Here is a 24,803-nt window from a genome sequence, read left to right on the forward strand (position 1 = left end):
TTGTGAGGGGCTATTAATCACTTCCTACTATTGAGAACACCTCCATTCCTACATTCCTCTGCTGTTACTCAGACAATTCCCTAACAAAATAAATAATTTGCCTTCAATTCCATTAAGTTTAACTTCAGCTGCATCTCTTACTGGTTTCAACTATGGTTCGGTTTCTAGAACATTTGTTTCCGAGTCATTGGTTGTGTGTCCAAGTCCAGAGACTGACACAAAAACACATTCTGACATGACTGTGCAGTCACTTTCAGGTCATTATTATGACGCTGTGTGAGAGGGCTTGCTATACTCAAATGAATTGTCATGTTTATTATAGGAATGTCAAGAGCACTTCATTACTGTAAAATCTTTTGGAACATCTTTGGGTGGTGACGGGTACTATATCACTTTATCATATGCTTTCTGGGAGTCCATGTAATTAACCTCCTTGCCCATTACTTAGGTACCTTTGTTAAAAAAATATCAGTCAGGCTCCTCAAGCAGGGCCAACATTATAAATCAATGCTGGCTCTCTGATTAGCTGACAATTTTAGATTTTAAGTCACTCTGTCCTTAACTAAAATAACTTCTTGACAACTTGCTAAAGGATTGATAATTCCCTAATTTTTCCCCCTCAATATTTTCAAATTGTGGAGTGTCATTTTCAATTTTCCAAAGCAAGGAATGGATTCTGAATCAAGGGAATTTTTGAAAATGCTAATTAAAGCCTTTGTAATGTTGTCACCTGCTTCCATTATAACTCCAGGATGGAACCATCTAGTCTTTGGAAATGCTACTGTTTAATGACATTATTTTCTTCATCTTTGCTGCATTGTTTATGTCAGTTTTGGTGAGCCCTTCCTGTTCCTAGTTTAAGATTAATTTCCAGTATGTTATCTTCTTCCTCTGCTGTAAATACTGACACAAAGAAGTTATTCGATTATTTAAAAGATTTGCCCAGTACACTGTAGACAGTGAATGAAAATCAAAACAACTGTTGGTGCTGGAAATCTGATATAAAAACAGAAAATGCTGGAAACACTCAGCAGGTCAGGCAATGTCTGTGGAAAGAGAAATGCTTCAGGTCTGAGACCTTTTGTCAGTACTAAGAAAAGAGAAAACAAGCTTGTTATGTTGCTGTAGACAGTGCCTGAATTCTTGTGTTGAAGTTAATTTTACCCAATCCTAGAATTTTGGCAGCAGTTTCATGTTTTCTCCTTTCAAACATTGCATTGTCTGCCATTTCCTTATTTTCATGTGCTATAATATGTTTCAATGTGGTCAGATTGCTTATGAGCACTTTTTTCTGATAATTTTTGTGTTGAACTTCCATATTCCTTTCATTTTTTTTATGTTTTGCTTTTGTCTCTTATACTGTCTGTTTTGTCACATTATGTTGCTCTCTTCTAGACTGTGGGATCTGGACTAGTTTTTGCATTTTTGCATATATCCCTTTTTATATTGTCCTTTACATCTTAAGTTATTCATTTATCAATTGCAGCTCTTTTGCCTTCTTGGCATGAAGTGGTTTGATATCATGCTAAATTCTTTTATAAACATCTCCCACTGATCTGTCATTTTACCCTGCAACAGATTTGTCCAGTTTACAATGAACATGCACTGTCATGCCTAAATCAAGTAACTTAATAGTTATTTTGTGATTATAGACTGGTGCATAAATATTGCCCAGCGCTCTTTGGAGATGGTTAAATGGTGCTTGTTCTTGATGGGACGGGACGGGTGGGAGGACTGCTCAGGACAAGGTTGGATTTCACTGTTTCAGGTACCAACCCATTTTTTTTCTCTCCACAGATGCGACTGTACCTTTCTGCTTCAAATTCTTTTTTCTCTTTTCTCCTCTGTTTCCAATGCACATTTTATTTAATGTAATTCTCACAGTGTCAACTTTGATCTGTACCTTATTACAAACATCTCCCTCTTTTCCCCACCCTCCTCTGTCACATACAACACTCTTGTTTTCTCACTTTTCCAATTCAAAGTAGGGTCTGAAAACATGGACTCTGTTTCTGTCCCACTGACGCTACCTGACCTGCTGACTGCTTACGGCATTTTCTGGTTTTGATTTGGGTTTTAGTGACAATCTGGTAGTTTCATGGTCACCATTACAAATATCAGTTACTTAGTTTGCAATGTTTAAATGTGCATTTAAATCCCCTAGCTTCTGTAGTTGAACTTGGTTTTGAACCTTTGCATTGTTAGTCTAGAAATTGGACCACTGAAATGTTATTTCTATCACTGACGCATGCTGACTTGGCCCATGCTCCCAAATCTGCCAGTAATCTGATGGAGGGAAGTGGGAGTGGGGGGGGTGGGTGGTGTGGGAGCTAAGGTCTTTGCTGGAGGTGGAGGCTGTCGGTAGGGGGAAGATGTGGACAAGAGTGGGAATTAGAATTGTGACTGGTTATGTTTTCGTTCAGACATTGTATCTTTTCCGGAATCAGAGATTGTCAATTCAAGCCTATAAGGGCAGACATATGAAATAGTAGGAATAGGCCATTTGGCCCCTCATGTTTGCTACCCCATTCAATAAGAACATGACAGATCTTTTACTAGAATGGCACTTTGCTGCACTAATCCCATATCCCTGATTTACTCAATGTCCAAAAAGTTATGAACAACTCTGCACCCATCCCTGCAGTACCTCATAATTACAGTCCCCTCACTGAAAATGGCCAGTATTTCCTATTTTTGTCCATTAACCAATCTTCATCGGCTCTTCACAGGATTGGTATCATTATTTGACTCTGAAGTAACCTTATGATCATTGGTCATTCATCCATACCTTGGAATGTTTTGTTGCATGTTGTTGGAAATACTCAGTAAGTCAGACAGCATTTCTGGAGAGAGAGAGAGAGAAAAACAAAGTTAAAGTCTTCTTTCAATGACACTTCATCAAGATCATTGACCTGAAATGTCAGTTCTGTTTCTCTGTCCACAGATGCTCCTGTGATACCTCCCACACTTTATATTTTTATTTCATATTTTGAGTATCTGCAGTTTGCCAATTTTCAATTAGGTGTTATTGTCTCTTCCATTTCCATTTGTACTCCATTCCTCTCACCAACAGCTGCCAGGTGCAGGAGAGGATACAGCTTTTGCTTTCAATACCCAGTTTTCAGGAAAGATTATTGGAAAATATCCTCAGGTTCATCTTGAGTTTGAAAGTAGGGAGGAGTTGCTGCTAAGTTTCTGGGAACATGGATGAAGTCGGTGCAGTTGAACTCTGTCTGATCTTGGAGCTGGTTCATTCCCAACCTCTCTTCTGCTCGTGATATCCCAAGAGAGTGCAGCAGATGGGATAACGTGGAGCGTTGAAGCTCTGGGACCTGGTCCAATAAAATTGTGTAAGCTTATAAACAGGAATTATAAGTAAGTTTAAGTAGGACTTATAAATCACTGAGCATTTACTTAATGATGACGTCACAATCTTTTGCTTCCATTTCCTTCAGCTCCCTCTGTTTCAGCAGCCTCCAGTCATTGCTTGCCATATTCTTACTCGATAAAACTCAATAATACTTTATTGAGCTTTGGTGTTATACTGATGCTGTTTCAGAGATAAGTAATGCCCAAAGCACTAGGTGGAAATCCCCTGTCTAACCAAAGTTGGACCTTGGTTCACTGTCTCATATGAAAGATGGTCTCTTCCCATTAGAGTTCAAGTTTATTGTCATAGGCATACAGACAAGTTTTGCATCATATGTCAGTGATAATAAATCTGATTCTGAACAGGATATAAATGCTATGAAAATTAGTTTTTTGTTGTAGCAGCACAGTACATTACAAACATGACAAAAATAAGTTAACATAAACTTAAATTAACATAAATTGTAAATTGTAAATAACTTGCACATGTGCAAAAATAAACAACAAATAAACGTAATGATGATGGGGTGAATGCCCACCGTCTTTGTTCCAGGAAAGGGGAATCAAAAACTAGAGGGACAGGTTTAAGATGAGAGGGGAAAGATTTAAAAGGAACCTGAAGGGCAACTTCTTCACACAGTGGGTGATGGGTATATGGAACGAGCTGCCAGAGGAAGTGATTGAGGCAGGTACAATTACAACATTTAAAAGACTCTTGGACAGGTACGTGGACAGGAAAGGTTTAGGGGGATATGGGCCTAATTTGGGCAAATGGGACAAGCTTCTCAAATGTGCATCTTGCTTGGCATGGGCAAGTTCAACTTAAGGGTCTGTTTCCTTGTTGTAGAACTCTATGACACTAGTGCAAGTTGAGAGAGAGTAAAAGGTATATAGTCTGAGGTAGTGTTAGGATTTTTCAAGTTGGTTCAAGAACCTGACGGCAGGGGGGAAGAAGCTATTGTTGAACCTTGAGGTGTGGGTCTTCAGACTCTTGTACCTCCTGCCTGATGGCAGCATCTAGAAGAGGGAATGGCCCGGATGGTGGGGATCCCTGATGATGGATGCCGTCTTCCTGAGGCATCGCCTCTTGTAGATGTCCTCGATGGTGGGGAGAGCTGTACCCATGATGGACCTAGCTGAGTCTACTATTCTCTGTAGCCACGTGCATTCCTGTGCATTGGAATTTTCGTACCAGGCCGTGATGCAACCAGGCAGAGTGCCTCTGCTGCACATCTGTAGAAGTTTGTCAGAGTCTTCGATGATGTACCGACTCTGGCGAGTCCATCCAGTACTTCAGTATCACTGCTGCAACGTTGCAGCACTTCCTGGTGTGCTGATAGCAGCACTCATGTAATGCTGCACCCTGGAAGAGCAGTACCAAGGTAAGGGATATTTGTATGTCTGTTTCATGAGGCCTCTAGGTGCATGGGTGCATCTAATGAGGCTCACAGAGGAGGGTCTGGATTTGTGGAGGTCCTAGAACTCTAGGTTGAAGAAGCCCCTGAACTCTGGGTTTGAGAGGGTCATTATTTATATTTTAAAAAATCTGTTTTAAGCATGCAGTTAGATTTGAAATCTGCTGCATTACAGCAGTTGCTTAACTCCCACAGTCAGTAGGATCTGTGCCCAGGTTCCCAGTGGTGTAAAGCTTAAGTGATTAGTGAGAAATCCATCCTGTTGAAGCAATTGTGGGCTTGTTGCAGGGCTGAAAAGGAATGGTGTTTAGAGTGTGCTGGGTAAGCTTCCCAACAATACTCTGCAGCTGTAACAAAACTCATTCATAGTTTCCTATTGCTCTATCAGCCAGCACGTCTGAGCAAATAGTAATGCTTTCATATGTGAGCATAGAATTTGTTCCAAATAGCAGGGAGGGTGCCAACTCTCCAATCCTGCTGTGTGTCTCACTACAGATGCCCGGTTCCTGTGTGTGTTGGCCAAGGGTTTGGGTGAACAGCACTAACCCAGTCATTCTATAGGTCCCAACATAAAATGTGCAGTGTCTTGTCTTGTCTTGTCTTGGATTGCCTATTGTTGAAGCTTGCACCCTGCATTATTAGTACTCCTTCCTTTCTTCCTTGGAGATCTTGGCTTTCTTCCCGCCTTAGTCAGCTCTTTGTGAGGTGGAACATGGGTGCAGTAGTTAGCACTGCTATCTCACAGTGCCAGGGATTGAGCTCAATCCTGATCTCGGGTGCTGTTTGTGTAGAGTTTGCACGTTCTCCCCTTGATCATGTGGGTTTCCCCTGGTTGCACTGGTTTCCTCCTATATCCCAAAACATGCTGTTGGTAGGCTAATAGGCCACTGTAAAATAGGTGAGTGACAGGACAATTGTTGGGGAGAGCTGATGGTCTTGTGAAAGAGAGCAGGTACTGGGAAATATGGGGCAATAGCTCTGAAGCCTGCCATATCCTCATTGGGCTGAATGGTGTCATGAGCAGTATCAGTGTGACAGCAGAATTTGACACCTTCCTCGTTTACTGACATGACACACTGATGACCTGGAGCAGGAGCCTTGCTCGTTGACCTCTACCTCTTCCACATTCAGAGGCAGATGGTTGCGGTTCCTACAGCTGATAGCTTCAGCCTTTGAGGACGGGGGAGGAAATTAGTCAGATTTCCCCAGTCTGTTGGGTTTTATTGGAAGATTCATATTAAACCTGAGCTCTGGTGAGGGGTGAAGTGCAACACCCAATCCCTTCAAACAATGTGAATGTGGGGGGTGGGAGGGGAAGGTTTGTTGTCATGGGCATGTGATTTGGTACATGTGCATTTACCTGGAAAATGAGGTTGAACATGGGCAAGTGTGAAGTATTACATTTTGATAGGGAAAATTGAGATCAAATTATTTTAAAATGAAATTGTGAATGGTGTGGAGGACCAATGGGACCTGGCAGTACAAAAACACAGACCGATTGAAGATGATGAAGTCATCAAAAATCGAGCTGAGCACTAAGGTTCATTTCCACTGTGAAACAGTTGAAAAGTAGAGGAGTTGTACTAAACTTCTTTGAACCTTTTTTAGATTATAGGAAGTATTGGGAGTATTTCTGGTCAAAATATAAAAGGATGAAGGCATAAGACTCCCCCCACCCTCTCTCCTGCTCCCCTCACCCCTCTCTCCCGCTCGCCTACCCCTCACCCCTCTCTCCCGCTCGCCTACCCCTCACCCCTCTCTCCCACTCAGCTCCGCCTCACCCGTCTCTCCCACTCGCCTCCCCCCCCCACCCTCTCTTGCTCTGTTCCCCTGCTCCCCCCCCCTCTCTCTTGCTGTCATATGACTAGAAAGCCTGTGAAGCTGTTTGAGGTTTTGATGCCAGTGATTTTTAGGATGTGTCTGCCAGCTATTTATTCTTGTTGGCAAAATGCCTTGGCTACCTCAGGAGATTTCCAGTAAATCTTTTCAATTGGCTGTCAGAGCATTTCAAGTCCAGGGCATTGAGTATGAGGAAGTGGAAAGCAATCAGCTTCCTGCTTTTTCACTTAGTCTGAAGCCAAGTTAATTTATGAAGAATGATGAGTGACTCGTGTGTTTGTAAAACAGACCAGGGTGAAAAAAAGATCATCTGGTCTTTTGCTCTGGGGCAACATAGGTGCAATTTGCTTTGGTGTGATGTTGAGCAACTTGTGCCTCTGGATAGTTGTGCTGACACTGCACTGGGAATGATCACATTCGTACCTGTGTCAGTGATAAGGGAGGTATTTGAATTCTTGCTCTGCAGAATATTCAGCGATGTCTGCTGAAAAGTGGTTGGGATTGGCTGAATGATCTAGTGGTATCAGTGGGGTTAACCATATGAAGGAAATGGTTTTACTGGAATATAGCTTGTGGTGAAGGTTGAATTGGGGTGAACTATTATGAAATTGGTTGAGCAATTGTACATAAGTTGTGTATGACTGATATTTAATTTATGTTTTTCTTGTGAATGCTGCTTATTTGATGTTATGTGTCTGTGATGCTGCTGCAAGTAAGTTTTTAATTGCATTTGTGCAGACATGTGCCTGTGCATATGACAATAAAATCGACTTTGAGATTCCTGACATAATTTTGTCCAGCAATAATGGGTCTGAGCAGCTGTATGACCCATTTAGTGTTATGTTGGTTTATTCAGCATATGTGTATCCATTTTGTGTTTGACTTTCACAGTTATTTCAGAGATTGACAAGTGCTTCAGCATAACTTTCAGGTGTGATCCTGCCAGTCGGATAAATCGCTTTTGAGGTCCTTCTGTCAGAACCGGCTTCCTTTGCATTATCCCATCAAAAAGTCTCAGGGCAAGTATGCCATAGGTTAAGTACAGAGCAGAACCCCTTGCACACTGTACTCACCCACATCATTCAGTTCCAATAAAAGCTACTTGGGTTTATTTGGCACCTTCTTGTGTTCTTTTCAGAACATCTCAAAGTGCATGACAGCCATTGAGATATTTTATAAGTGTAATCACACCCACAGACAGCATTGTGATGATTAGCAGATAACTTTTTTTTCAGAAATGTTAATTTAGGGTTAAATTTAGGGAAACTAAGGATGACTGACTCCCTTGCTTCTCTTTGGAAATGTGCCATGGGAGCTTTCAGAGTAGGAGCAGAGGAGACCACAGATTACATCTCATATGAAAGCAGTCACCTTACAGCACTGCCTCAGTACTTCAGTAGAGTTTCAGCCAAAACTTTTGTGCTGAGGCTTCTGAAGAAAGGCTTGAAATCTGGAACCTTCTGACTTGGAATGGACAATGCTACTCAAAGCAAGATAGCTGACATAATCTCCAGAAGGATCACTTCCGACTGTCCCAGAGAAACCCTTTAGATTTCTTCTTGCTGGTTTCTGCAGGTTTTTGTCATTTATTGATTAACAAGAAGCTGGCATCCTTGTTAAGGACAGCATTCATTTTCCATCCCAGGTTGTTGTTGAGGTGATGGTGTGCTGCTGCTGCCTTGAATCACTGCAGGTTGTGTGGTGACGATGGTCGAGTGATATGGAGTTCCAGGAATTTGACCCAGTGACTGTGGAGGAATAGAGGGGATTATGATCCATATCAGGATGGCGTGAATCTTGAAGGAAAACTTTAGCTGGTGTTGTTGCCACACAGAATCTGTCCTTAACCTTCTCAGTGATAATGAGGTTGTGAATTTTGGAGATTCTATCAAAGAAGATTTGGTGGGTTGCTGTGGTGCATCGTCTGGACAGCACACTAGTCTTGGTTTGATGGGTGGACTTGGGTGTTCGAGCTGCTGAATGGAATGCCGTTAACCTGGCTGCTTTATCCTGGAAGGTGTCAAACTTCCTGTTCCTCCTGCACTTGTCCTTATCAATCTACCTGACCAATGTGCATCTCTAGAACTATCTTGTATGAGTGACTACTGCTCTGACCTTGTGGGGACAACACCCAGTCTTTGGAGAACCCATCACACGGTGTTCTAACACTACTGACGGTGCAGGAAGTGAGTCACTTACTGCAGAATATCTACTTCTGCTTGCAATACTTATGTGGCCAAGCCACATAATTTAACCTGAATGTTGCCCAGGTTGTCGTATGTGTCTGTATTGTCAGATAATAGGCAGGAACACTCATCAAGATGAGATTGGGTAGGGGTGGGGTAGATGAATGAAATGGGAGTGGGATGGACAAATGTGATTTGGACTGCTTGCTCATTTAGAGGACATGCATAGATGGACTGAATGGCCTGTTTCTAAATTGTGGCCTATATATATTTACATAGTGTCCTTTCCACTTTCCCTCCTCTATTCCCTCAGCTGCCCAGTTTATGTCTGTTTGATTTTTCTCATGTTGGGATTAGAGACAAGTGTAATGACGTGAATTGGTTTTAATAGCAGAACAGAAGGCAGATTAGCCTTTGACCTTCTAATCCACTACTGCACGATGATTGGCCCCGATGTCTTCCTTTGTGTATTAAGCTCTAAAGCTGATTTTCTGGGAATTTTATAGCATTTGAGTTAAGGGGTCACAGTCAGCAAGGTTCCTAGTGCCAGTCCTGGTGTACACTTATTGCCAGGATTGGTGAGATGGGGAGGGGGATGAGGGTGTTGTAGCAATGGTGATGGGGTGGGACTTTTGAAACTTCACAACCTTGTTCGTTTCAGCTTTTAGTTCTCAGTCAGGTCATTGTCACAGTGGTGAGTCTTGGCTCATCACATAGTGCAGTTTCCAAGAATAATGCATTAGTTGTCACATCATCTGACTGTCCAAGTGATGGTAATTGCAGAAGGTAACGCAGCCCACTGAGGAGATAGTCTCTGTATTTTTGTTGTCTTTGGCAGGGGCTGTGCTAGACAATTATGTAACACAAGTACTTGGTGAAGACCCTGTAATTATATTGCTGGATTGTGGCGTAGGGTCCTCATAACCATTGCATGTGTGACAAGCGATTCTGGACTGCAGGCAAATGTGTTTTGAGCTCTGCCTCTCTCCATCTCCACTGATTCCCTGCAATCACACACAATACAAGCAGCAACTCAGCCTCATGTTCCAGCAGCAGGGGTCCTCCAATGGGTGGGATGAGGAGCTGCCCTGTTAGGTGGTCATAGTCCTCACTCAGTGGCTGTGGGGTGGAACGCTGGTATGTGAGCAGTGCAGACTTCCTTCAACAGTTGTTCACCAGAAACTAGTTAAAAGGTAATTAATTGTTTGATTCTGATTATAGTTTAATTGTTGTCAGTTATGGCTGGGTGAGTGCCACTTTTTCCTCCTGAGCCAAAAGGTTCTGGATTCAAGTCACATTACAGAAAGTTAAGCATAAAAATCCATGTAGACAATTGTGTGCAGAATTGAGAGAATGCTGTCCTGTTGGAAGTGTTGCTAGATTAATTGGCCACAATAAATTAACCCTAATGGATAACGAGTGGTAGAATCTGGGGGAGTTGATAGGAATGTAGGGAGAATAAAATGGGGTCAGTGCAAGTTGGTGCTTGCTGGTCAGTGTGGACCCAGTGGGCTAAAAGGCCTGTTTCTCTGCTGTTTGACTCTTCGACTGTGTTACTTTTCGGATGAGGTACTAAGCCAAGGCTCCATCTCCAGTATTTGTACAAGAGGCAATAATTGAAGAAGGGGATTTAAATCAGCAATCCTGGCTAATATTTATAGTTACTGAATCTAAAAACAAATCACAATTTTGCTATTAGTAACTTCTGAAACTTTACAACTTGTATGTAAATTGGCTGCTACAGTTCCCTGTATTGCATACAGTTGTCGCAGCATGGGAGGTGGCTGTCCAGCCCCAAGACTTGGTGCACATTCCCTATACAGCAATCTTGTTAGTCCCGAACCTCTGACTTTTTTTTTCCCCACATCGTCCTGCAAATTATCCCTGTGTCTCGTGTGCCTATCCAATTTCCTTCTGAAGGCACTAATTGGTTCTGTTTCTACTACCCGCTCAAGCAGTGAATTCCAGATCCGGACCAAGCTGAGTAAAAAAGACTGTTACTTCAAAAGTACTTCACAGGTTGTAAGGATCTTTGGGCCATTCTGAAAAGGGTGTGATAGTTGCTATATAAATGCAAGTCTTTTACTGCTCTGTACCCCAGAGAGGTGACAGTAGAGGAACACCAGCTGACCCTGGATGAGGACAAGGCAGGATCGGATCACTTGTAATGCCACCCCGTGTTGAATAGCCTGCACTCCCACTGCCATAGCTACTTCACCATTCTGCAATTTCCTGGGTCATGCTTGGAGCATGATTGACAGGGGGATTGGTGAGCAGAAACTGGTTAGTGAAGGTTCCTCTTGTTCTTCAGTTAGTGGGGGCTGCTTAGACTTGTAAGCAGAGAAGCATTTTGAATATGTTTCTTTTTCTTTGAGTGGGAGAATAACCACTTGTGTGCATTTTACCAGGAGTTCAGACTTTGTTTCACAAAATAAGCAGGTTGTTAGAGTATAAATGAAAAACAGGAATGAAGTTCTTGATGTGTTGTCAATGGCTGGATGGTGGGAGGGTGACGGCTTGTGACAAGATGAACCCGTCGTACTTGGATTACACACTTGTAACTGGGGCTCTGTCACTCCTTGCAGCTCTGAATGGCCTTTTTGTCCTAGGTCAGGCAGCTGTGGGAGTTCGTTTACACTGCCGCCTGCAGTTAGATTAGCAGTGAATGAACAGTCGCGCACAGAGCTGCAAGACCAATTCCAATTTGCAGTGATTCTGTGCAGTGCTTGAGATTCAGGAATGTTTCCTGGAAAAGCTTGTGATATTTCTGTAATGTGCTCTTAGTCCAGTTCCACAAGTCTGACGTAATCCAGCCTTGTGCTCAGTGCAATATCTGAGGGTTTGGTGAATCACAACAGCAAACTGTGCATTAAACAGGCTCTTCAGCGCAATAAAACTTTCCAAGGTGCTTCACAGAAGTATATTAACAATGGACCCATCGAGCGTTTTTAGGGCAGGTGACCAGAAGCTGGGACAAAAGAGGTGGGTTTCAAGAAATGTCCTGAAGGAGAAGTGAGAGATGAAGAGTCCACCCGTCTATCTCGGATCCATTTTTATGTTGCTTCACAAAATCTACTCCTTTGGCCAAGCTTTTGTTCATTCTCGCTCATACCTCCTCATGTAGCTCAATCTTAAATTTTGTTTTATGCTCCTGTAAAGGACTTTGGGATATTTTGCTTTGTGAATTATGCTGTATAGATGCAGGTGGTCACATTCCATCTTTGCAACAGCACAGAGCAGACTGCATCTTCACCATCTGCCTAATCCTCTGGTCATCTCCTTCACTTTTGCTCTGTCCTTACTTGCAACCTGTTAAATACATTGAATTCAAAATCTTCTTCCTCCACAAGTTTGTGGTCCCGTCTCACCTTAGTTCCGTCAGTTCTGCCCTCTTCCCTACATCATTAACAGGAAGGACTTCAGTTACTTGTCCCAGAGCTCTGCCAAAGCAACTTACCTTGGGAAGCGCATCCCCGCCATCAATAGGATCCATGGGTACATCTTGGGCTTGGAATGCACCACCTCAATAACTCTGCCTCCTTGCCTTTGGATCAGCTCATCTCTCTTGAGCTCTCTCACAACTTTCCTCCGGGGGCACATTTGCAATGTGCAAGGTTTGAGATCGTTTTCTGAAAGAACAAGTAATAACTGGAAACCATCATAATATTATTGCAAACCAAATTACTGAGAGAACCACTCTGGGAGTTTCTGATTACCAATTACGGAATGCATGCACACTTCCTGCAGAAGTATCCATAGCTCGAGAGAGGTTAGGCACAATTGCTAGAGATTGGGATCCTCTCTTGTGTTGAGCTATGGCTGAAGGAGAAAGTAATTTAGAGCGGGTCTCTGCTTGCTTTCCCATCTGAAAGATACAGACTCCAATAATGCCCCTCTGACAATGCTGCATTCCCTCGGTGTGGCCCTGAAGTTTTTGCTTCACTCATGGGCTCAGACCTCTGGTTTGGAGCCAAAAGAGAGGGGTTTTAGCTGCTCAGTGAACACCCTCCCCACACATCTCTCATAAATGTGACCTGGTGTGGGGCAATCTCAGTAAGGAATTTGATAAATTGGCTCTTTAAAAAAGCAGGGGAGCTTTTTCAAGGAGACACCATACTGCACTAAATGCCTACCTTTTGTTTAAAAAAAATAGGTTTGTTCAAAGGATGTGCCAGCATTTGATTTTCCATAATTTCTCCTGAACTGAGGAGTTGGTGAGTCTGGAGCCACGGATAAGCCAGACCAGGTAATGATGGCAGGTTTCCTTCCCTGAAGGACAATAGTCACCCAGATGGGTTCTTGGGACAACCTTGTAGTTATCTCCTGTGCTGTAATTCTCACAATTCCCTAATGTCATAAAATCACAGTGTAACAGTATAAGAAATAAAAAGCCTTGGTTTGTGCCCCAGTCTCCTTGTCAAATTGTACAAGCATGTTTTCTTTTGCCTGTTTAACCAAGTAAATTTAGATTATCCTCTGGTCTAGTTGCACTGGAACGTGGAATAGGTATGATTTGGAAGTTGCACTTAAACAGCTGGGAATCCTTATGAAATCAGGGCAGCAAAAGATCAATGACACTTCTGTTCTGCAAAATAAAAATCTAAACCCCAGAAAGAAACAGGGCCTGTGGAACCTGCACCCCAGTGCAAGTTGGTGCCCACAGGATCCATATTCATCAGTAAGGTGCAGGTTCCACAGACCGTGGTTCTCGCTGGTAATAGTTGTATTTCATTCATTCACAGATTAGCGGTATCATTGGTGAAAAATCTTTATTGGCCAGCCTAAATTGCAGTTGAGAAGTTGATGGTGAGTTGTCTTGAACTGTTGCAGTTTTTTTATGATGATCTGACTCTTGCAGTACTATTAGGTAGTGAGGTTTGGAAATAAAGCCCAGCTTTAAGGAAGTAATAGGGACAGATTTCCAAGTCAGGATGATGTGTAGAATGGAGATGTTTCTATGTGTCTGGTATACTTCCCTTTCAATGTGGAAGAAATTGTTGGTGGAGAAAGTGTTGTTGACGTGGCTGTGGTAGTAGATCTGATGCATCTTGTGCAGACATGGTGTGGTAGTGGGAGTGTTTAATGTGGCAAATTGGCTGCCAACTATGTGGGTTCCTTTGTCATGGATAGTCTTTTGCATTGTTGGAGATGCACTCATCAGATGAATGGCGGCTACTCATATCTCCCTGTTAATTTGTGTCCAGTAAATTGTGGCAATCTTTTGGAAGTCAGATGAGCCACCCAACTCAGAACATCCAGCCGCTACATGCTCTTGTAGCTACATTATTTATATCATAGATCCAGTTTCTAAACATCAGTGAGTGCAGTGATGTTAATGGGGAATCTGATGGTAATGTTGTTCAAGCAATGGGTGAGTGGTTAGATTCTTGTGTTGGGGATGATTATTGCCCAGTTTATTTGTGACATGAATGATATTAATTAAAATTACATTAGCCCAAGCCTGAATGTTGTCCAGATTTTGTTGCGTGCAAAGACAGACTGCTTCATTGTTTTAGCTGGAGCTGAACACAAGCTAAATTCTGACCTCATGGTGGAACGAAGGTCATTTGTAAGGCAGCTGAAGATGGTAGGCCCACAGACATTGCCCTAAGGACTCCCTACAGTTATAAACTGGATTGAGATAAGTGGCCTATAACAGCCACAATCGTCTTCCTTTGTGCTAGGATGACTCCAACCAATGGAGAGTTTTCTCCTGACTTTAATTTTACCAGGACTGCTTGTTTCCATATACAATAAATACTCCTCCTCTCCTGCTCTGGATTTCCCTCCTTTTGTCCATGTTTGGGCTAAGGTTGTAATGAGGTCTGGAGCAGAGCAGTCCTGAGCAAGGCCAAAATGAGCATGGGTGGGTAGGTCATTGGTGAATAAGTGCCTCTTCACAGCATGTTGAGGATTCCTTAAATTGCTCTGGTGATTGAGAGTAGATTGATAGGTTGGGAATTAGCCTCAATGAATTTACTCTGGTTTCCATTTTCCACTAACATTAATGCCAGTGATCAAGTTATACTGGACCAGCATTACCAGAAGTGCAGCTGGTTTTGGAGCATGGTTTTCAGTCCTACAGATGGATGTTGTTAAGGCCCAATGCCTTTGATGCATCCAATACACTTGACATTGATATCATGTGGAAGGATGTTGAATTGGGAGAAGTGGCATCCATGATTGTGCAGACATCAGGAGTGGGCTAAAAAGGATGAGGAGAAAGATCCTTCATTCTTCAGGAAGGACACTTTGCCTTGCTGTTTGAAGCAGCCTAAACAATTAGCAATCTGGTATACTTTGGTCAGGGAGATAATTGGCCCAGCTAATGGATGTTAATCAACGCTAAGCAAGCTGAAAGCAGACAGAGGTCCTGAGAGTGACATCACCCTTTATTTGCTTTCTCTTGGAGATTAGTTGCTCTCTGTTGGAAGCAAGATGACGCAAGCATAATTCAACATAAGGTCCTTCACTATAATTGGACATGTCATGGAGGGGTGTGGCCACTAAGCTCATTATTTGAATGTGCTATCCCAATATTTTAAACCTTGTTGAATACTTTGGGTTACTGTTTTGGACTAGCTGGAGACTTAAGTGAGTCTTGACTAAAAATGATTTGCTCTAGATTTTGCCTCTGTACAATGTTGTTCATGCTTGATTTATTTTACTTTTGACCAGCAGTGTACCTGCTGATCCCCTCACTTGCTGCAGGATTTTGATTGCCAATCCCATAAGATGTTTCACCAAAAATTCTTTCTCTAATTCCTCACTGAGCAATGTTCTAGATCTCTGGCCTTAAATCAATGAATTATTTTCTAGATTAATGGTCGATTGTTGAGGTTTTAAATCTTCAGTCCTGGAATCTTCTGTGTTTTGCTGATGATGTCGGAGGATTTCACCTCAATATTCTGTGCCATCTGAATGGATCTATCTGTAACTCCCATGACAATGCTGCAAGCAGATGCTTGTATGGGGAAAAAATTGCCTTCTCTGAAAGGGGCCTCAGGGGAGGGATTAGTCTCTCCTTGGTGTTCTCCCAAGAGTATTTTTATTTCACAAATAAACTTTATTCATAATAAAAAAAACAAAAGAATAAATGCCGTGCAAAACCTCTTACATTCTTAGTGTCATACGGTCAGTACATTCAGTAGTGTTAACTAGCTTTACCCCTTTTGTACACAACACAATCTCTCAGTCTGGAGTTTGTTTGTAACACCTCAGCCCGTGTGTCTGTGTAGGTTCTGTTAACTGTGCCTCTGGGAGAAGTTGAAAAAAATGAGTGTAGTGTCCACAGAACAACTTGCTGCTGCTTATGGAGATCTGTTGACAGTGACCGCCCTTACGCCATTCATGACCACTTAGTAATAACCTTCCTTCAGTATCTACAGAAATGTTCCTTATTTTAATTTAGCCAGCAGTTTCCTTTTGTTATGCAATCTAACTGGCTGCTGTTTGCCCTGTTCTGTGTCAATGGCACCACTGTGCTCTTTAAGATGGAAGAGATAAAAAGCCCTTTGTCAGAATTTGAATTGCCTTCATATTCCTGTTAATCTCTATTTATTACTAACCATTCTATTAATTGATCAAATGAATTTTGAAATCATTCTACACTGTATATCTGAAAAATTACCCTTTTAGTATTGCTAGTTCATGTTGATGTAAAATACATCTATTTGGAAAGGTTAATCTATTTAATTGTGTTACGTGAGGTAAAAGCACTGCTGTTGTGGTACTGAGGCATGTCACCAGGAGGATCTTGGTTTCTATTTCTCTTCTAAGGTGAGTTATTTCATCACCGTCAGGGCAGGGATAAATGACCCCTGTATGGAGGGGAATTCATCCCATGTCCCTGTTCCTGATCTCTGCGTAGTGATCCCTGGATAGAGGGAGAAAAATCAGTGGTCTTGTACATGTGTATTGGTGTTATGGTGGGGTACGGTAACATGTAATACCCTGCCCCCCCATACCTCAATCCATCCAGATGCAGGGTTTCGACCCAAAACATTGACATTTCCTTTCCTTCACAGATGCTACTCGACCCGCTGCTTGTTTATTGCCCCAAGTCCCTGCTCTCGCAGCAGCCTCTCACCCCAGGGACTTTCTGGCCTCAAGTATACCTTACAGTGGCTGAGGTTATGACGCATTTTTGCAGCAACGGTTGAAGTAATCAGTGCTTTCTAAACATCGTGTGTTTCTTTTAATTGCAGTTTTTGTGCCTGAAGAACATCAGAACGTTCCTGAAAGTTTGTCATGACAAATTTGGACTGAGGAACAGTGAGCTCTTTGACCCGTTCGACCTGTTTGATGTGAGGGACTTTGGGAAGGTATGCAATGATTCTCTCATTCTAATGTAACCCTGTACAATTCATGGAAAATACTTAAGTATATCCCTGAGGGCTTGGCTGCTTGTTGCAACTCTCAGGGTGGGTAGAGCTCATGTGAAGCCTTGGGTCATTTGGGAATTGATTACGACAGCCCTTTGCCCCCACAATCACCTCGGGCTATGTTTCTTGATAACCCCTTGTACCTAAGGTTAACTTCTGTGTGAAGAAACGTGTTGCTTGCCCTGTGGCAGTGCGTTGAGGGAAAGCAAAAACTCCTGTGTTTGTCTTGATGTTTCCCGAGGTTGTGGAATGGTAGGACTTCTCACTGGTGGTTAAAATCTCTGTTGTGCATTCATCCTCCTCTTGTCTTCCTTCCGTGCCCCAGGGAATGTTGACCTCTTGTATAGCCTGATTAGTTTTTATCTGCTGATACCTTCAGGAGATTAAGTGTTCTTCTGCTGAGGGGATGGTGTGAAAACAGAGGGAGAGGCAATGAATGGGATGTGTGTGGAGGGTGAGGGGATAAGGTTCTGGTTGGGGGGTGGGGTGGGTCTGTAATGTTAGTGTGTGGTATGGGAGGATGTCCTGTTTTGTAAGCTTGTTCTCTCTGACTGTACTTCATTTGTTGCCAAGTGCTATGTGACAGAATTATGCAGGTTGAGAGTGCCCCAATGAACAGGAGCAGCACACAAAACACTGGAGGAACTTGGTAGGTCAGGCAGCCTGACCCACTGAGATCCCCCAGCATTTTATGTGTTGCTCCAGCTTCCAGCATCTGCACTCCTGTGTTCCAATGAACAGGGCCTGTCTGGTGGTGTTGGTTCTTGCAGGACATTTTACAATGATCACAAATAGGATTCCCGTTGCCGTAACTAATGGCCTTGATTGGATTTTGAGTTTGTTCTATCTTATATTCCACAGAAGCTGACATTCAGACTCAATCCAGCACAAACCATCCCTTCAACAGTGGCTGTGTCCCTTGAATTCCTATGCTGGCACCTATGACACTGCCTATGGGCAGGCATGATGGGATACGGTTTGACCACTGTTCTTAGCCCCATCATTGATTAAACTGGTGTTTGGGTTGGGAAGGGGGTTGGATGTCTTGGCTACAGACACAATGGTATTTGAATCCTCTTCAGCCTTTCTCAGTGCTTTTATGACTTTTAGGGCAGACATGCTAAACTAGCAGAACATTCTCTACAGATTGAGCTAGCATTTAGGGAGTGTGAATATCTCTGGTTCTCTAATGGGATTGGACATGTCCTTGCAATGTTTTATTCAGTTCTCTTGCTGAAGCTAAATATCGGGAGCTATAAAATGTGGTGTGACATGCTGTCAGGGTAATTGCTGTGCGGTTGAACAGATACTGACCTGTTCTAAGCACATAACATTTCACAGGTAACAACTGCTAAAAGCCAGCTACTTATCTACAGCCAGAAATGATGTACGATTTGTGTGATTGAGGTTAGCTAACGGGAAGTAGAGATGGACGTAGTGGGTTTGTGGGTGGCGATGGCAATGGGGGTATTGAGGGATGCGGAGTGAGCAAAAGTTTGTGGTAATTGGAGGCTGGACATAATAGTGTGGCAGAGGGAGAAATTGGATCGAGTGTGATGGTCTGATGAGTGTGGAGATGGAGGAATATTAAAGAGTTGAAAGGTGGTTTCAGAAGTTATGCAGAAAAGTTCTGTGAAACACTGCTGATTCCAGCCAGCTCCCTTGGGTTGGGACAGGTTTGGGTGTAAATGTAGAATATGAAGTATATGAGGTAGTCATTAATAAAGGCAATATGGAACTTGGAAGACAGATCTATAATGTGGAACTTTGTACTGCAGTGTGCGGTTATGATACACAGCATACATGTGTATGGGGAAGCTAGATAAGCACATGGTGGGGAAAAGAATAGAAGGATATGCTGATAAGATGATAGGAAAAAGGTTGGAAGGAGATTTGAGTGAAGCATAGGCACAGGCAGAGAGCTGACTGGCCTATTTTTCAGCTGTAAAATCCAGGGCCCTGTGCTATTAAATTTAGAGGGATGATGCAGAAATCAAGCTGATTCCCCACACTCCCACCGCCCCTGTATAAAAGGTTTTGGGAAGAGCTTTGTAAGTCAGTTGTAATGGCGACTGTAAGACCAATGTGCATGTTTGTGCTGTGGTGAGAATACGGTAAGTGTATAATTTAACAGTGTAATGACCTACTCAGTGGGCTTGTGTAGATCAGTAGTGTGAGCACAGTGCAAGTGTGTTTGGTGGTGTGTGCTTGGTGAGTGTGCAACTTGGTCTTGTGAAACTTTATAAGTGTGTAGTGCAGTAAGTGTGTAGCCTGGTGAGTGTGGAGCCTGGTGCCAGCGAGTGGGGCCGATATCTTGTGGTGATGAGCTCCTGCTGAGTGTGTGATTTGGTAGAGAATGTGTTTTGGGATTTGGTAGTGAATGTGTTTTGGTGTGTGCAGGTTTGGTTGTGTCATCCTAGTGAGTGTGTGTTCTGCTCTCCTCCTCGAGTTGAGGCTAGAATGGAGCACTGAATTTTAGCCATTGAGTCACCACTGCACAGCAATTCCCCCACTCAATGGGAGTTGCTTCAGTGCATCGAAGGTGAAGGAGTGTTGCTGAATCTGACATCCTGTTTCCATGGGGATCAGCAGAGGTTACCCAGTAACAGTTTCTTTGTGCATTGCTCCATATATTTTCCCCTTTTCTCCCTGTCAGGCAATGGTCAGTCGGATCCACTAATGTTCTCTCCCCAGAATCACCTCATGTGCTTCCACTTCTAGTTCTGGTGGGAGGAGCAGTAAGTTTCTGGCTCTTGCAGCCTCAGCCAGCTGTTGTGCAGGGCTGCTGAAGGGTGTTTCCTTTCAGAGAGCCTGAGAGAGGCCGCATTGGTCTGTGTGAAGCGATTGTAGCTGGCAAGAGATTGCGAGCTCTCAGCTCTCTGAGTCTAATGCAGTAATCTCACTGCAGCGTGTTTAATTGAAAACATTTTCTGTCCTTTGAGAAACAATGAGCTTTAGCTGAGCACAGGATGTGGAGCCCCTGATGGTGACTGAATTTCTCTGGGCTTCACTCCAAATCTTCACTCACAACCCAGTGAAGTCTGATCCCAACCAGTGATGGGGAGCTGACGCTGACTGGTTGACATTCCTATGGTCAAAAGCATTTCTCCATTGTAGCTCTGACCATTTAATAACTGGCTGGCAGAGGTGGCTGGGAATAACATGCTGCTTCTCTGTGTAAACCCCTCTAATATCTGCTGGTTCTCCTCTGCCAGTTTAGCAGGATTACAGAAAGTCAAGGCAAGCCTTTCTATAGCTTTCTTTCAAGATCTAAATGTCCCAAAATAATCCACAGACAACTGAAAGCTTTGATGTGTAGTCACTCCCATGACGTAGTATTGTGGGAAGCAATTTCAACAGAGAAAGGTCACACATAAATGCAATTGACCAAGTAATTTGTTTACAATTATGGTTATTCAGAGGTGGGTATTGGCTAGGTCACTGGAAGGAATTTCCAAGTGGTGATGTGGATATTTTGCATTCACATGAGAGCAGATAAGCTTGTGGTCTAACATTTCACTCCAAAGGGAGCATCAGTGACAGCATAGCACTCTCACTCCTGATCCTCCATATAGTGCTTCCTTAGTACTTACTTCAGCAATAACAGTCATCAACTAATAATGCTTAGATGCTGTGCTTTCTAAGTTCAGACCTTCCAGCTGTGAAGCGCATCTTCAGTACAATCTGAGTCAGGCCTTGCCAAACCTCATCTTTAACCTATCTCGCCCCTCTCATTACTCGAGTTTGTGGTGTTCGTGAGATTTGTGTGAAGCGTTTCAGGTCTTGATTGTTCCCTCTCAGAATAGGACCGTCATTGGCAAAATGAGCATTTCTTGCCTATTTGGAGTTGTTGTGAGAGGGTGGTGCCCTGAATTGCTGTAGGCCATGTGGCAAGGCTTGGGAACACATCTCAGGATCCTGCTTTGTGATCCAGCAGTCCTGTGCCTCCCATGTTTTGATAGTCTTCTGCAGCGTGCCCCAAGCTCTCTGGAAGCAGATGGGAAAGGGCAGTGACTGAATGCCACAAGGAATGCCACCGATTCGCAAATTCCCTTCTGTGTCATACGTCATCCTAACTGGGACATTTGTCCACATTCTTCCTCTGTTGCTGTGTCATGATCCTGGAACTCCCTACCTAACAGAATTTGTACCTTCAGAAATTGAAGCTCACCACCATCTTCTCAAGGAAGGAGCTTGCTCTGGACAGTTTGCAGGTGGCACGGTGGTGCATCTGGTAGAGCACCAGAGACATGGGTTCAATCCCGACACTGGGTGTGGTCCGTGGGGAGTTTGCACATTTTCCCTGTGACTGCGTGGGTTTCCTCAGATGCTCCAGTTTCCTCCCACATCTTAAAGATGTGCAGATTTGTTGATTAGTTGGCCCTAGTGTATAGGTGGGTGGTAGAATCTGGGGGAAGCGAATAAAAATGGGATTAATGCAGGATCAGTGTAAATAGGTGGTTGATGGTCAGAGCAGACTCAGTGCGCCAAAGGATCTGTTTCCATGCTGTATCTTTCAGTGTTTCTCCCAGGTAATGCCAAGTGCTTTCCCTTCTCTTTAGCCTGCGGTTCACATTGGTTAGATGGGTCTGTTGCTGGTTGGGGACAGGTTGGGGCTGTTTCCCTTCAATTAGAACTTGGATTTATACAGCCCATCCGTGGCTAAATGTCCTTGCCTGATTTTTGATGTTGAGAATTGGTGAGTCCCAGGTTCTGACACTGACCTCTTAGAGCATAGAAACAGGCCCTTCGGCCCACCAAGTCTGGACTGACCATCAAGCACCTGCTTACTCTAAATCCATTTTATTTCCCCACCTCTGCACAGTTAGTTGTTGGGTTCTCGGAGGAGGGAAGAGATCACGGGTGTACAGTTGGACTTGGTTAGAGAGTGCGAAGGGTTGGCCTTGGTTGATTTAACCCCTCTCTAATCAAGGGGTCGCTGGCTGCAACCAGGAACAGGAATCTTGCCAGATTCCCCAGTCTGTCATTCAGGACATTTTAGTCCAGCAATCACCCTGTCCTCTAAGAACAGATCAATTAACTTGGTAAATGCCAGGGATGGTGCCTTGGACTCTTCACTAGATGGATCAGACATCACTAGGCTGTAAATGACATTGTGCAAAGGCATTTGGAATCTAGCCAGTGAGTGCCCTGCTTGAGCTTGTGTCTGGTGTTGATGAAGAGCCCTGATGTGGAAGTGTAGCAGAGTGTGCTGGTCTGTCTGGTGTGGAATGTGACGGCGCACAGGTGCAGGATGTGGGTCTTCCGTTTACTGTGTTTGTGCACAGGAAGCACTCTGTCCTCCTACAACTTCTGTAAAAAGAGCTCGAACATGAATAAGTTGCCTTAAATTAAACACTGCTTTGACGTGGGTCCTGTGCTGGGCCAGGGGATCTCTACACAAGCGGGACCTCAGCACTAGTTGGCAAAATATAGCTGTTGTCATCTGTGGCACATGTGTCTTGGCGTGTATACGAGGATCTGTCCAGATGTCACACGTATTAGTTGTGTATGTCGAGATCTGTCCAAATGTTACTCAGATGGGTTGTCATGTACAATGGGATCTGGTCAGGTGTTCCAGGAATGGATCAGTTTATCAGGATTTCTCTCGATGCTACGTGCAAGACTTTGGACAAATATTGGGAATTGTCCAGATATTACATGCTTAATTGATCTCGGTATTAGGTTACATCTGCTACATGCAGACATGCAAGCTTTGATTCTAAACAAATATGTCCATCACAAAACCATTCCCAGCACAGGCTGGGGTGAAGCAAGACTCTGTCATCCAACCCATCCAAGCTCTCTTGCTGCACCATTGCAGCTCTCCTCCAAGAAACTTGAATTAGAGTGGAGTTAACTTGCAGGATGATGGGAAATTGTTCAACCTCCAGTCCAGCTGCAGTACACGGGTGCACACTCTTGGACCCATGACCTGTCCTGAGCCTTGCGCATAAGGAAAGCACGTCAGCATCTTTACTTTCTTAGGAGGTTAAGGAGGTTCAGCTTGTCACTGAACACTCAAACTTCTACAGATGTACTGTTGAAAGTATCCTGACTGGTTGCGTCATGGTCTGGTACGACAATTCAAATGCGCAGGAATGTAAGAAGCTGCAGAGGGTAGTGGATTCTGACCAATACATCACAGGCACATCCATCATCAAGGATCCCCACCATCCGGGCCATGCCATCTTCTCTCAGCTACTATTGGGCAGGAGGTACAGAAGCCTGAAGTTCCACACCACGAACCTGTTCCACCAAGAACAGCTACTTCTTTTCAACCATTTGGTTCTTGAACTAACTTGTACAATCCCAATCACTAGAGTTTAGCAACACTATGACCACTTTGATCACTTTGAACTAAAATGGACTTTGTTTTTTTTTGTTCTAATCTCGTAAAAAAAGTTGTTTGTTTAATGTTTTCGCGAAGGCTGCTTATATGATGCTATGTGCCTGTGATGCTGCTGCAAGTAGGCTTTTCAGTGTACCTGTGCGTACATGCCCTTGTGCACATGACAATAAACTTCGACTTCAACCTAATCTTTGAAGAATACAAGAGAATGGGCTTTAGTCTAAGCATGCACAGAATTAAATTCCTCCACTATCCTGCTCCTGCTACACAACATTGACCCTGATAGAACAGGTCTCCACTTCTCAGCGAAGGCGGGCATTGATACCAAAACTTTTTTATCTAACCTCCCTGTTCCATTGGTCTCGAGACCAATTTTGGCCAGGCAGCAGCTTGGTTGAGTTTTCTCCTCCCAGATTAGAGGAGGAGCCAGAGAGTGTGTTTCCCTGCATGTGACAGCACCCTGTTGGTGCAGTGCCTGCTCCTCAGGAAGAATTTCTGTCATCCCGTCTATTTTACCTGCTGTCCAATGCTTTCAGTATCTATTGCTTCCATCAGTGCCAACTGGAATTAATTCCTGGGCAGGGCTTGTGGTTTTCTTTGTTAAATTGCAGTGTTTGTAATGATTAATCCTTCATCTTGGTGTCAGAATTATGTTGTGACAAATACGCAGCAGCTGTTGGATTTTGGAATAGTCTAGCTTCCCTCCCACTGCCGGCCCACTCCCCTCTCCTCTTCCAACCCCCACAATCAGTAATAATAAGATCCACAGGAAAAAGCCCACCCACCCCAGTCCCAATGCCCTTGGGAACAGCGGAACATCACAGTGTACACCTTGCTGCATAGGTCATGATAATTAATTTATACTGTCTGTGTTTTTTAACCTCCCACTTTTCCCACCTCTGTTCCATGGTACTTATTGGGTGTTCTGCAGACAGTGCAACAAATTGCATCAGTATCTTTGAAGATAGGGTAGATAGTCTTTTCCCCAGGTTAGGGGAGTCTAAAACTAGAGGGCATGGGTTTAAGGCGAGAGGGGAAAGATTTAAAGGGGATCTGAGGGGTAAGTTTTTCACACAGAGAGGGTGGTGGGTGTATGCAATGACCTGCCAGAGGAGGTGGTTGAGGCAAGTGCAAGTACAAGGTTTAAAAGACATTTGGACAGGTACATGGATAGGAAAGGTTTAGAGGGATATGGACCAAACACAAGCAAATGGGATTATTGTAGATAAACATCCTGTTCAGCATGGACAAGTCGGGC

General features: G+C 43.5%; 1 protein-coding gene across 1 annotated transcript in view; it reads left to right on the forward strand.

The window, feature by feature from the left end:
• LOC127582142 (guanine nucleotide exchange factor VAV2-like) overlaps nucleotides 1–24,803 on the forward strand; it is a 131,361-nt gene that overhangs the window by 14,558 nt on the left and 92,000 nt on the right. The window contains 1 exon segment of the mRNA XM_052037190.1: nucleotides 17,017–17,133. Coding sequence (XP_051893150.1) covers nucleotides 17,017–17,133 — 117 coding nt within the window.

Source organism: Pristis pectinata, chromosome 23 (genome assembly GCF_009764475.1).
Source record: "Pristis pectinata isolate sPriPec2 chromosome 23, sPriPec2.1.pri, whole genome shotgun sequence".
Classification (NCBI taxonomy): domain Eukaryota; kingdom Metazoa; phylum Chordata; class Chondrichthyes; order Rhinopristiformes; family Pristidae; genus Pristis; species Pristis pectinata.